Here is a 14,357-nt window from a genome sequence, read left to right as displayed (position 1 = left end):
ACGCCGTGCGGGAATCAGAAGGGGGATCAGAAAGCGGCGGTGAAGAGATATTACGTGAATACTGACCGTCTGCGGAAGAAGGGGATTCCCCGGCAAGCTAATCCACGAATTCATCGAGCATCTGCGTTTCCGGAAGAAGTTCCGTATTCGATATTTTCCTCGAGCTATGCCGAGATCACCTGGCTCAAGACCAGCACGGATAAATACGATTGGACACTTAGTGATCCTATTCATTTTGTACTTTACGTGTTGGACTCTTAGTCATCATCATCATCATCATCGTCATCATCATAAGCCCATATTTTATGTCCAATGCAGGACGAAGGCCTCTCCCTGCGATCTCCAATTATCCCTGTCTTGCGCTAGCGTATTCCAATTTGCCTACTTATTTCCTAACTTCATCATTCCATCTGGTTTTCTGCTGACCTCGACCGCATTTCCCTTCTCTTGGTATCCATTCTGTAACCTTAATGGTGCACCGGTTGTCCATCCCACGCATTGCATGGCCTGCGCAGCTCCATTTCTTCCGTTTAATGTCAACTAGAATAACGGCTATCCCCGTTTGTTCTCTGATCGACACCGCTCTCTTCCTGTCTCTTAACGTTAGTCCTAAGATTTTTCGTTCCATCGCTCTTTGTGCGTTCCTTAACTTGTTCTCGAGCTTCTTTGTTAACCTCAAAGTTTCTGCCCCATATGTTAGCACCGGTCGAATGCAATGATTGTACACTTTTCTTGTCAACGACAGTGGTAAGCTCCCAGTCAGGAATTGGCAATGCCTGCCGTATGCACTCCAACCCAATTTTATTCTTCTGTGAATTTCTCTCTCATGATCAGGGTCCCCTGTGACTAATTGACCTAGATAAACGTACTCCTTTGCAGACTCTAGAGGCTGACTGGCGATCCTGAATTCTTGCTTCCCTTACCAGGCTATTGAACATTATCTTTGTCTTCTGCATATTCATCTTCAACCCAATTCTTACACTTTTTTGATTAAGGTCCTCAATCATTTGCTGTAATTGGTCTCCATTGTTGCTGAATAGGACAATGTCATCTGCAAACCTAAGGTTGCTGAGATATTCGCCGTTGATCCTCACTCCTTAGCCTTCCCAGTCTAAGAGCTTGAATACTTCTTCTAAGCATGCAGTGAATAGCATTGGAGAGATTGTGTCTCCTTGCCTGACCCGTTTCTCGATAGGTAACTTTCTACTTTTCTTGTGGGGAACCAAGGTAGCTGTGAATCCTTGTAGATGTTAGCTAAGATATTCACGTATGCCTGCTGTACTCCTTGATTACGCAATGCCTCTATGACTGATTGTATCTCTACTGAATCAAATGCCTTTTCATAATATATGAAAGCCATATAGAGAGGTTGACTGTACTGCGCAGATTTCTCGATTACCTGATTGATTGCATGGATATGATCCATCATAGAATATAACTTCCTGAAGCCAGCCGTTTCTCTTGGTTGGCTGAAGTCAAGTGTTGCCCTGATTGTATTGGAAATTATCTTGGTGAATATTTTATACAATACTGAAAGCAAGCTAATGGGTCTATAATTCTTCAACTCTTTAACGTCTCCCTTCTTATGGATTAGTAAAATTTTGCCGTTCTTCCAGGTCTCCGGTACACTTGAAATTGTGGGGCATTGCGTATAAAGGGCCGCAAGCTTTTCAAGCACTGATACCTCCTCCATCTTTGTATAAATCTACTGTTATTCCATCTTCTCCAGCTGCTTTTCCGCTGGTCATTTCTTTCAAGCCCTTCTAACTTCATCGCTAGTTATAGAAAGAGCATCTGTATCCGTTTCATCACTATTTCGAATGAAACTAGCTTGGCAGTTTTGGGTACTGAACAGGTCAGTATAGAATTCTTCCGCTGCTTTTACTATGTCGCCGAAATTGCTGATGATATTACCATGCTTATCTTTTAGCTGCATACATCTTGCCTTGCCCAATGCCAAGCTTTCTTCTTACTGATTTAATGCTTCGTCCATATTTTAAGGCTTCCTCAATCTTTCCCACGTTCTAATTTCATATATTCCTTACTTTCTTCTTGTTGATAAGTTTTGACCGTTCAGTGAATGCTATCTGATATCTTGAGTTGTACATTTTTATGTTTTGTCGTTTCTTTATTAGGTCCTTTGTTTCTTGGGAGCGCTTACCTACTGGTGGCCTTGATGCCTTACCTCCCACTTCAATTGCTGCTTCTGAGATCAACCTAGTTACGGTTTCATTCATTACATCTATGTTGTCTTTATCTTCCTTTTCTGAAGCTGCATATTTGCTTACGAGCACCAGCCTGAATTGGTCTGCTTTTACCCACTGCCTCTAGGTTGGCCTGTTTCCTCTTGACTAATTTCACTCTTTCTCTCTTGAAATTGAGAGGAATCCTAGACCTCACTAACCTATGGTCACTGCACTTTACCTTACCTAACACTTCTACATCCCGCACTATGCTTGAATCGGCACAGAGTATGAAATCTATTTCATTCCTTGTTTCTCCATTAGGGCTTTTCCAGGTCCACTTCCTGTTGCTGCGCGTCCTGAAGAAGGTATTCATTATTCGGAGCCTATTCCTTTCCGCGAATTCTACTAACATCTCTTCGCTTGCATTCCTAGAATCGATGCCGTAGTTGCCAATTGCTTGCTCACCAACCTCCTTTTTCCCCACTTTTGCATTGAAGTCGCCCATGACTACAGTATACTGAGTTTGCCCCTTTCTCATTGCTAATTCAACATCTTCATAAAACTGTTCTACTTCTTCATCATCGTGACTAGAGGTTGGGGCGTAGGCTTGTACTACCTTTAGTTTTGTACCTCCTATTCAGCTTTATTACGACGACTGCTACCCTCTCATTAATGCCACAGAATTCATCAATGTTGCCCGCTATGTTGTTATGGACTACAAATCCTACCCCGGATTCTCGCTTAGCTGGAAGACCTCTGTAGCAGAGGACGTGGCCGTTAGTCAGCACTGTATAAGCTTCACCAGTTCGTCTGACCTCACCAAGGCCAATAATATCCCAGGCAATAGTCCTTCTAAGCTAGCCTCACTCGAGATGGTGCGCGTGTTGAACGTTGCCAGGTTCAGTTTCGATTGGCGGCCTGTCCGGACCCAGAGATTCTTAGCACCCTCTGCCGTGTAGCAGGTCTGACCGCCGCCTTGTTCAGGTGCTCCGCAGCCACTGGAGACTGAGGGCCACGGTTAATTGTCGGAGTCATTCGGTAGTGGGCGAATACTGCACCAGGGAGGCGAATTCCTGTTCTGGTGAGGGAGTGACTTTGATAAAGCTTAGTTGGCCTTCCTAGTTTGGTTGCACCTGAACTAATATAGCCTCACTAGCTCTCGGCAACATATTTTTTTCTTGCCGGCGTAAGGCACCACTCCATGCCTGAAAGTGTAGTGCACTGGAGTAGGATTCGAACTTACGACCTTCAGATTTGAAGCCGGGTATTCTACCTCTGCTACACGCCACCACCACTTAGTGCTTAAGACTCTTACTGCTTGTCGGTAATTAGTTTCCTGTGTTTTGGGAATACTCATCTGATTGTATTGTGAAGTATCTAGTCTAAGTGGGTACGTGTGTGTGTAACTGCCTTGCGTGAAGAACATATTTTGTTGTGTTTTGACAAATCTGGGCGCGGACGCGGTCTTTGGGCCACAACCGGCGTTCGCTGGCGCACCAGAGGGCCCATTACTAATTGTCCTTGCTTTCGTGGGATTATTTTCGGAAGCTGATAAGTCGGCTTTGGAATTTGGTCCGGCGTTGGCGCCTCGTTCACGCGGAGTGTGACGAATGCTAACGGCATTAACACCCACATTCATCGTAAGATCTGTTCTACCAGAATTTAAATGCGTAGCATTCTTTGACTATATATATATATATAGAAACTTTATTTGGCTGGAAAATATTTGAAGTATAGCGGTGGTCGTAGCCCCTCAGTCCAGGGCCCCACTGGCCTCTGCCGCCTGCCTGACCTGGCTAATTAAGGACTTTTGTCCTGCCAAGTCGGAACGGGCGAGCTGTGCCTCCCACTGCTCCATTGAGATATTATTAGTGGGCCTATGAGGGTGCTTACTACACTCCCAGGTCACATGTATTAGTGTAGGTATGCCACTGCACCAAGGGCATGTGACCCTATAGCGGGTGGGATACATGGCATTTAGCAGTTTTAGATGGGGGAATACCCCGGTCTGTATTTTGCGCCAATCGGCGGCCTCTTCCCCGCTAAGTTGTGGGTGAGGCGGTGGGTATTTTCTGCGGACTCCGCGCTGATGAGCAAGGATGTCTTTTGCATTTAAATTGATGGGATTTTGTGAGGGATAGTGTAAGGGGTTGGGGTTCGAAGAGGACGCCATCGCTCGGTTAGTAGTAGTAGTACATATTCGTTCTTTGACTAAGCGCCCCGGATCGTGGGCTGCTCCCTTCCGTTAGCCCTTTCGTTTCGTGTAAAAACAAAAAGTATCGGAGCGCCATTTAAGCTTGAATATGTGAATTTCTAGGAATGCACACTGCCCTACGCTTGCCTCGACCTACTTGTGGGCGCACGAACCACGGACGCGATATTTCGTCAAAACATTCCGCCTACATTCCACCCTGTGAACGTGGATGTACAACAAAAGCTGGTGCTGCCGTTGGACAAGCGCCACCACCACAAGCGACGTACGCCACGCGCACGCACGTGTAAGGTTGTGCAGTATACATATTCGTTCTTTTAGGCCGTCCGCCAAGCGCAAGTGCCTTATTGAACTGAATTAACGTTTAAAAGTAAAGTGCCTCAAAAAATGCATCAAGTACGACTCAGGCACAAGCTGCAGACATGATAGCTTCGGATGGTTACTCGAATCTACGAGAAAACATAAATCTGTTACGCAGAAACTGAAAGACAAAGCCCTCTTCCAGTAGTCGTTTCAGGTCTGCCTGAGTGACCGCGGAGGCCAGGTGACGGCATCGTTAGCACAGCGTACATGCTTATTCTTGTAGGCCCTCCGCCTAGCGCAAGTGCGTTAGTGAACTAATTGATTTTGTCAAAGTAAAATGTGTCATAAAATTCGTAAAGTACGACTAACACACAACCTTCAGATTTGACAGCATCGGATTGTAATTTGAACGTACGAGAAAAGTTAATTCTGTTAGGCGGAAACTCAAACACCATGTCCTCCAGCTGCTGTTCGTTTTGGGGCCCTTTGCCTGGCGTGAGAGCGTTATTGAACTAATTGAACTTCTCAAATTTAAATGTGTAATAAAATTACACACAACCTACAGAGATGACAGCATCGGATTGTAATTCGAGTATAAGAGGAAAGATAATTCTCTTACACGGAATCCTAAATATCAACCCCATTTCCATTTGCCGTTTCTTGGGTGAGTACGCTACCAAAAATCCCGACCACCTAGAGGCTAACTGCTTCGCCGTTAAAGCAGTCTTACACACATCAATCCAAAGCTCATGCCATAGAGTTTCAAAACCATAATTGCCTAAAGGGAGCTCTGCCAATTGTGCCTACGGGAGCTGCACGCGGGGAAGCTCAGCCAGCGTAGGAATTATGGTTTGCCAAACTACGTCCTTCTGGCTTCAAACGGCTTCGTCATCATCGCTCATCACTTTAAGCAAAGTACTGCTTTATGAAGAGTTAAATAAACACCAAAACATTCAAACACGGGACGTCTAGTTCGGAAGCCCGATATTCAAACCATTACGCCATACACGTGTGCATCGACATGTGGCATAGAACATCCTTTTGAATTTCTCGCGGGCAAGCGAGCGCGTTTGCATTTGGCCTTACCGAGGCGCCGTTAGAACGCAGGTGAGAGCATAGCGCGTGCAAGGTACGCGCGTAAAACACCACCAATGATATAAAAATTACCAGGGGTCCTTATGCTACTACTAAGACGACTTGAAGACGAAAGCCCGAGCGCCGCTAACTCAATGACACGTCCATATTTCACCAAACTTGTCATCCTTATTTCACCAAACTCGAAGCGTGACTGGGCACTTTTTTGCGGAGTCACAACACTCTGAAATCACAATTTAGTCATTTCTGCAAGTCATCATGTTTTTTTAAGTCGCCCTTCAGATGGTTCACCAAACTCGAACCGTTACTCGGACCTTTTTATTTTTGCTTTCTCACTCTAATTTGGACCCTCAAATCTGACATATCTCTTTTGCAAGTCACTCCCCCACTGCATAACTCATCAATTCACTCTTAATTTACCTTATTCACGTCTTTGCAACATATTATTACTTCCGTTGATTTGCCTAATCATTCCTCCACCCTTAATCGCGGTTTTGTGTGTATTATCGCCGCTTATGCTAAGAGGACCGTTTCGTGTCCTCTTACATGGCCTTTAAACGGCCTTTAAACGGAGCCCTCACCATTATACACATAAGGCTTTCGCCTGAATTGCGTCCGCAACAACGGAGAGGCGCTTCTGAGGACGCATAGCAGCGCAGGCGCGCGCGTAGCCGGGCAAATTACGAATAAAAAAAAAGTACATTTCTTTCAATTAACAAGCGCAAGATTGGAGGTAAAAGCGACATTATTGGAAAGATCGTCACAGTATGCGTGGAATTTTTGGAGTTTCTTACCTCCTAAAATACGGCAGTATTGGTTTGTATCGTGTGCTGAGTACGAGGTCACGGTATCGAATCCCGGCGACGGCGGCCGCATTTCCATAGGGGCGAAATGCAGAAAACGCCCGTGTACGTAGAGTTAGTTGGACGTTAAAGAACCCCAGGTAGTCCAAATTAAGCCGGAGTCCCCCAATACGGCGTGTCTCATAATCACGTTTTGGCACGTAAGACCCCATACATTATTTTATTATTATTCAAGGGTATAATATTAGGTTCATGAATAACGATTACAAAGAATGCTCCACACTATATGACAATTCATAATTGGGATGTTTATAACCCTATTTTTCCCTTTCCCTCTCACGCATTCCTCCCTCCTGCCTTAACATGTCAATCCTGGAAATAAAGCATTTGGTTCTCAATCAGAGCCTTTGGTTGTATTGCCATGTCCTGTGTCACGCAGTTTAAAGCTGTGCCTTAGAAAAAGCTACATTCTTTTTCTGCTTTTTTCAATAAACCAATTTAAAGTGAATGTATAAATATTTCTGGCAATTCAGTTCTCCAGAGATATGTAGGTTGATTAAGATTTATAAAAGAGAAACATTGACAACCGGATGAAATTATCATGAATCTAAAACGTATCACCTAATCAACATAATTTAATTACCGATAAAAAACTGAATATATTTTGATCAACCGCTAAAAGTTAATTCACTCTATTTGTATGTGTTATATTTACTGTTTATTATCTATATTTATAATACGAAATTCTACAAACAAAATGAAAACAAATGATATTTGTGTGAACTATTTGGTATTACATTTATTTTTATAAATTATTGCCACAATGTAAGCGCCAGCTTCTTTAAGATTTTTTGTGATTTACGAACATTTTTATTGCAGGAGCCGGCACCGGCACCACACTGCTAGGCATCGCCATGTACTTGCTTCTCTATTTTGACAAGTACAAGGCCACTGTCACCGCCATCAAAGATGTGGGCATGGTCGCAGCCGGTGTAGCAGCCGTTCCCTGGACATCGCTTTTGGTGAAGGAATACGGTCTGCAAGGCAGCCTTCTTCTCACGGGTGGTTTCATGATACACATAGTGCCACTAGTCATGCTAATTAGGACACCTCGCCCTTTACAAATCTGCCAAGGCAAGAAGGATAATACCATGAGCGCACAGCAAGCTAATGCAGATAGCGCTCCCACGATGAAAATAACGACGAAATCGGTTAGACAAAAGGAACAGTTTGTGCCTTCTCCAAATAAGAAACTGCTGGCATCCTCAAGCTCTCCTCCCAGTGTGTTCACAGTGTTTAAGTGGTTCCCTTTTTCTGTATTGGTGCTGCTGCAAGTCATCGCGGACTACACCTTTGCAACGTTCATGACCACCATAGTCGATTACGCTGCAGACAAGGGAGCAGAGCTCGAGCGCGCCAAGACAATTATTATGTTCACTGCTCTGGGACAGGCTCTGGGGCGGGTGGTTGTGCCCTTGGCGTCGGACAAAATTTCTTTCAGCCGCTCTCCCATTGCGGTTGCATGCCTTCTTGTGACAGCTGTGTGTTTTGCCGTCATTACGTCTGTCTCAGCTTTTGAGGAAATGGTAGCACTTGCTTGCCTGGCAGGCGTGGCCCAAGGCTATATCCACTGTATAAGGTCGGTGCTGGTCGCCGACCACGTCGGCATGGATCGATTCAGCTTATGTTATGGAATCGGAGGACTCGTCGGCGCACCCCTGTCCCTCTCTGGCCCAGCAATCCTTGGTAAGTGCACGCACAGGCTCCTGAAGCGAGCAAGACAATAGTGTTTTTGTAATGCTTTGTTGCACCACGTGACATGGCATGTGTGTACTTTCCGGTTTGTACTCTCAAACTGAAATATTTATTCGAATAACTGGTTTATGCAAGTATATTGTTCGTTTACACAGTCATTGGATCTTGGGGACTGACTGCAAGGTGAGGAAGTTACAGAGTCGCTGGCTTGAGCTAAGTACGGGCTGTAGTTCATACCGTGTATAAATTTTCTCATTGTGCGTCTGCTTATTAATGTGTTAGCATTCTTAGGGTTACCTAGTTACCCAAGCTGGCGTCTAAGACTTTCATTGAGCAGCGGCACACAATTACTCAAACATACCCAGTGGCCAAAGTTGCCAACAAAGAGGCTCATTGAAGATCAGCATCGACCGAGTGGCACATACTCATTGCTACAACTAGGCATCAAAGAGTTGCTTCCAACAGCTTTACCTACCCAGTCCCGCGTCTACAGTGACCCATGTCAGCGTAAAAGAGGTTCGTTAAGCGTGGTACGTATGTAGGCATTGCCACGTACTCAGAGACCCAAGTTGGTGGAATGGTCGGGTTCAAACCGTGTTACCTCAGCACAGCAGCCTGATGGGCTACCCATTAAACCACTGATAATCGATAACCCAGGTAGGCGGCAAAGCGGTTAAATGCAAAAGACCGGGTGATCAAAAACATACCTAGATGCATAGATAACCCCAGGAAAGTGCGCGAAAAACCCAAAGAATGTTAACGCATTAAAACGATAAGTGGAAATTGCTGCTACGGCCTGCCGTGTAATTGAAATAGGCCGATGATTATAAAGGGTATAATGACGATACCAATGACGGTATTTCTCGAATATCCCAAAACAAACATAACAGTTTAGTTTTGGTTGTGCAGAAATGAAAAAAAATAACCAATGATTACGATACTTCTTCAAGCGAAATTTGAGCGCCGTACTCATCGTGTGTGATGTTTTGTAAGGCTGAGGAACGAATCGCAACATAGAAAAAGGACGGTGGTTTATTGCGTTAGTCGCAGCAGCGGAGTCGAAAGCCCTGTCTGCGTGAAGCGTACCCGATGTCCGTAACGTGTATTAACTGGAGCGGGCTACGATATCGGGGGTTGTGGGTTGACGCCTGAGGGTGTCCTGGGGTTTCCTGATTCGTCTGTAGTAATGTATACTGGCTTCAGCCGGTCAGTAAGAATACGGACATCCTTGCCGTTTACGTGCACGGTGAAAGTTTTAACGCGACAGCGTTAAGGGCCCCGTGTTGCAGAAAATCCGGAGTCGGTGTCGGCGTGGGCGTGGGCTCGCCGGCGTCATTGGCGGAAGCAATCATCCATACCGACCGCACAGACCCACCGCGTGGCGGAAGGCGTTAGTGAACAAAATTTAATTTCTCAAAGCAAAATCAGTCCGAAAAATCATACAAAATCAGTCCGAAAAATCATAAAGTACGACCTAACCAACACCTAGAGACGTGGCAGCGTCAGATTGTAATTTGAATACACGAGCAAACATAATTCTCTTACCCCGAAACTCAAACACAAACCCATTTGGGGGACGAAGACGACGAAGTGATTCTATAGCTGAACGCTTGCACTGTTGTCTGCGTTTTCGCTTTGTTTCGTTGCAATCCCTGGAAGCTGCCGCTCCCTCGTTGCGGCAATGGACGAAGATACTTCCGAGGACCTTCCTGGCGCGCAGCCGTCAGGCCAGCTTAAGTCCAGGAAACGCGGGAGCCAGTCATGTGACACGGACAGCGAGGCCACCGAGTTGTACTCGGACAGCTACGATTCCTTGGACGACGACTTCAAGGTTGTCATGAGCCGAAAGGCAAAAAGAAGACTGCTGCGAGCGTCATCGCCGGCAACTGTCTCCACAGTGAAGGATACACCACAGCACTGGCCGCACACTGTGCTCTTCTTGCCAGTGGACCCCACGACCAATCTGCGGCTCCTGAAGAGGCAGGTCCTTTCAACGTTACTCGAGGGTATTGCACCGAATGAGATTAAGGATGTGAGAATCAACTCACGGAAGAATGTCATGGCTGTAGACGTTTTCCATCGTAGCACACTACAAAGCCTTCGGAATGTCACAGAAATTGACAAAGTACAAGTGCGACCACAGATTGCTACTGGCGGTAACGGCACTGTTGGCGTCATTTATGACGTCGACATTTCCATTTCTAGCGACGACTTGCCAATATTAATAAAGCCAGCAACTGAAGGCACGCTCAACGCTCATCTTACCAGACTCGGAAACACACGCTGCGTGAAGCTTGTGTTTGAGGGAGATTGCCTTCCCTCTCACGTCAAAGTTGGTCATGTCCGCCATCCAGTTACACCATACATACCGAAGTCCTTGCAATGTCACAAGTGCTTCAAGATTGGCCACATAAAAAGCGTTTGTGTGAACAATGTCGTGTGCCCACGGTGCGCTGAGTCCCATTTGGAAGACGCCTGCCGCGCGACCGTCCTGAAGTGTCCTAATTGCGGCGGTTCCCACGAAGCCTCATCGAAGGATTGCCCGCGGGTGCGGAAGGAATTCGCGGTTCTAAAGCGCATGGTTCGGGATCATTCCACACACCGCGAGGCTGCCGCTACACTTAGACGGCCACGGCACCGCCACCGAAAAGCGCAACGTAAAACCGCACAAAGCAACACAACGTCTTCCGCCACAACGGCTGCTCCATCAACGCGGAGCGCGAACATGAAAGATGCCGCGCAAGCGAAGAAAATGTCAAGTGTCGATCATCCCGAAGAGTGGCCCGCGCTTCCAAGTGCACAACCTGCCACGGAGACACCTCGAATGCCACCTCCATCGACACCCTCACCAACCACTGCTCCAACGACGACTGATGATCGCCAAGTTATAATAATGTTGCGGTCACTGATGGATGCTATGCGAGTTCTACTCAGCAACATGAAAACCCCTGCGGCGCAGAGCGCGCTGCAGGTGCTGGACGCCCTGGGTCCAGTGCTTGTGGCCCTAGGGTGAAGCAATGGCCCGCCAGAAATCATCGTTCAGAGAGGAGGTCCAGAATGCATCTGTCTTTGAATGGAACGCCAGAGGACTTAAGTCGCGTATGTCCGATTTTCGACCGTTTGTATTTGTAAATCAGTTTCCCATTATTGTCATTTGTGAGCCAAACCTGTCATATCCCATCACACTGTCCGGGTATGAGTGCATTACGTCTTCCACCCAGGGGCAATGGAGCAAGGTTATTGTTTTCATACGCTGTGACTTGACATATTTTCATCATCCAGTGCCACCTGACACTGAAAACCAGTACGTGTGTTTGACTGTGAAGAAGAGCAAGGTCACCTTCACAATTCTGGGAGCCTACCTATCACCATCAAGTCGTCTAAACTGCGAGCGCTTACGGGAAATTTTGACGACTCCACAGCCATGGGTTATCACTGGGGATTTCAATGCCCACCATTAGCCCTGGGGGAGCTCCAAGATTAACTCGAGGGGCAGCAGATTGGTGTCGATTGCTTCTGGACAAGAACTTTGTTTGTTAAATGACGGAAGCCCCACCTATCTGCGAGGAACGGCGTATAGTAGCTGTCTTGACCTCAGCTTTGTTTCGCGCTCCTTTAACCGAAGAGTTAACTGGTTCGCGGACGTAGAAACGCGGGAAATGAACACATCCCAACTTATCTCACGATTGAGGGGCTGACTAGCTCCAAGTGCTCCGGTACCGTCCAATCCATCGACTGGCCGAAATTTAAATCAATCCTGGAAGACCGCTGTCGAGACGAGATGCCATCCAGCCTAGGGGACGCAATAAAAGGTGCCTTACAGGTTGCCACACATTCGACTCTGAAAAGCTCCAAACGGACCGAATTCGACATCGAGCTAGAGAAACTTCGTGCACTTCGACGCCGTGCGGAACGAAGATATAGGCGCACAAAGTCAATTCATGATTTGAGATTGGCAAAACGCACACAGAAGAAAATACAGCGTCGAATGAATAAGCTGGCTTCACAAAGATGGGCGTCTTTCTGCGAGTCTCTGGATCCCCGAAAGCCTTTGTCTCTTATATGGAGAACTGTTCGGGGCCTCCGTGCAACCCCTGGACAGCGCCACCCATTCAATTCCCTGGCCCTTTACCTACAATGCAGGGAGATTGAAGTCGCAGAATCCTTCTGTAGGAGGATTGCCGGTGTAGCAAGCTCCACTGGAACGCAGACGCCTGACCACTCACCATCCTGACGAGATCCCTGTATGGAGTGCCCTTTTTCTCTGGACGAACTTGAAGCTGCGCTCGCTTTATGCAGGCGTTCGTCAGCCCCAGGACCAGATGGCATTACATACCGCGCTCTGTGTAACCTTGGTGAACGAGCTCGAATGGCACTCTTGCTCCTGTACAACGACTCGTGGCAGACAGGCACCGTTCCCCAGGAATGGAAATCAAGTCGCCTGATTCCGCTCCTCAAAGCTGGCAAGTCGCCTTTGGACATTTCGTCATACCGTCCGATCGCGCTTGCAAGTGGTGTAGTAATGGAACGGATGGCTTCTAACGCGACTGGAGTGGTACCTAGAGCACTATGAAATTTACCCAGACACGTTACAGGATTCAGGCGCGGCCGTTCGTCTATAGACAACGTTGTCGATTTGGTAACGTATGTCGAATTCCAGAAGGCCTGTAAACGCTTGTCTGCTGCCTTGTTTCTAGACGTTAAAGGAGCTTACGACAACGTCACCCTTGAAGCCACCCTTAAAGCGCTAGAAGTAATAGGACTAGGTGGCAAGACATACCTCTGGGTTCGCAGCTACCTACAGATGCGATCATTCTACGTGCTCACCGGGGATGGCCCGACACCCCAGTATTACAGTAGCCGCGGAGTCCCTCAAGGCGGAGTACCTAGCCCGACGCTTTTTAATCTGACCCTTATTGGACTAATCAAGAACCTGCCAAGCCCCGTTCGACTCTCTACCTACGCCGACGACATCTGTATCTGGACGTCGGGGGTGACACGGCTTCAGCTTCGCACTCGGCTTCAGAAGGCGGCCTCATCGACATCATGCTACCTTCGTAAACAAGGACTGGAGGTGACGTGGGAAAATGCGCAGTGGTGGCATTTATTTATGCGGAAGCCAATGTCTGCATACGGCATATCAATCAACCGACAACTGATATCGTTCAACAAGAGTCACAGGTTCTTGGGAGTTGTGATTCACAGAGATCTGTCCTGGACTCCTCACGTCAACCACGTGAAAAAGCGCCTGATGGCTATTTGTCATCTGTTCAAGTTCCTTGCAGGAAAGAACTGGGGGGTATTCGCAGAACCCATGTTACAGCTATACAGGGTGTTATTTGTTGGGTTCCTCGGGTAAAGCCTACCTGTTATATCCAACACCTGCAAAACTAATTTGCGTACAATTCAAAGCATTCAGGCGCAAGCTCTTAGGATATGCGTTGGAGTACCACGCAGTGCGTCAACGGCTGAAACTATCGCCATTGCTCAAGATTATTCAATCACAACGCACATCGCCATCGAGGCAATGCGTGCACATGTCAGGCACATTGCCCGGACTCCTTGCCACCACCTCGCCGCACTCACCGTGGAAAGACCCCGCACGTCATATAGCACAACTGTCAGTGCATATCGTGCCTCGATTACATCGGGGTATGCTCCTCCGGCCAGGCTGGTGTCTCCTCCATGGTGTTTGTGCCGCCCTGAAGTCCGACTCAGAATTCCAGGACTTCAGGAAAAGTCAGATTTATCACCGTCTGCACTCAAACAATGAGCTTACTTCTGTTGTACGAGAGATACAGCAGTCACGTGCCCGTCTATACGGACGGACCGACTACATCGACCAGTTCTGGCGGTGCTGTGTTTATACCGACGAGAGGAGTAACAATGCGATTCAAGACGTCACATGACACGACGTTCACGGCTACAGAGATCACGACTCTGCGCAGTGCACTCCAATTTATAGACGCAGAGAGTCCTGGTACATGGGCCGTGTTTTCCGAC

At 47.2% G+C, this 14,357-nt stretch overlaps 1 protein-coding gene across 2 annotated transcripts in view; it reads left to right on the top strand.

The window, feature by feature from the left end:
- LOC125939692 (monocarboxylate transporter 9-like) overlaps positions 1-14,357 on the top strand; it is a 64,137-nt gene that overhangs the window by 37,771 nt on the left and 12,009 nt on the right. For both annotated transcript variants that reach the window (XM_037710019.2, XM_037710021.2), the window contains exon 4: positions 7,479-8,345. In XM_037710019.2, the coding sequence (XP_037565947.1) occupies positions 7,479-8,345 (867 nt within the window). The remainder of the gene's footprint in view (positions 1-7,478; positions 8,346-14,357) is intronic.

Source organism: Dermacentor silvarum, chromosome 3 (genome assembly GCF_013339745.2).
Source record: "Dermacentor silvarum isolate Dsil-2018 chromosome 3, BIME_Dsil_1.4, whole genome shotgun sequence".
NCBI lineage: Eukaryota > Metazoa > Arthropoda > Arachnida > Ixodida > Ixodidae > Dermacentor > Dermacentor silvarum.
The sequence above is the reverse complement of the archived record's forward strand: the minus strand, read 5'-3'. Positions and strand labels throughout refer to the sequence as shown.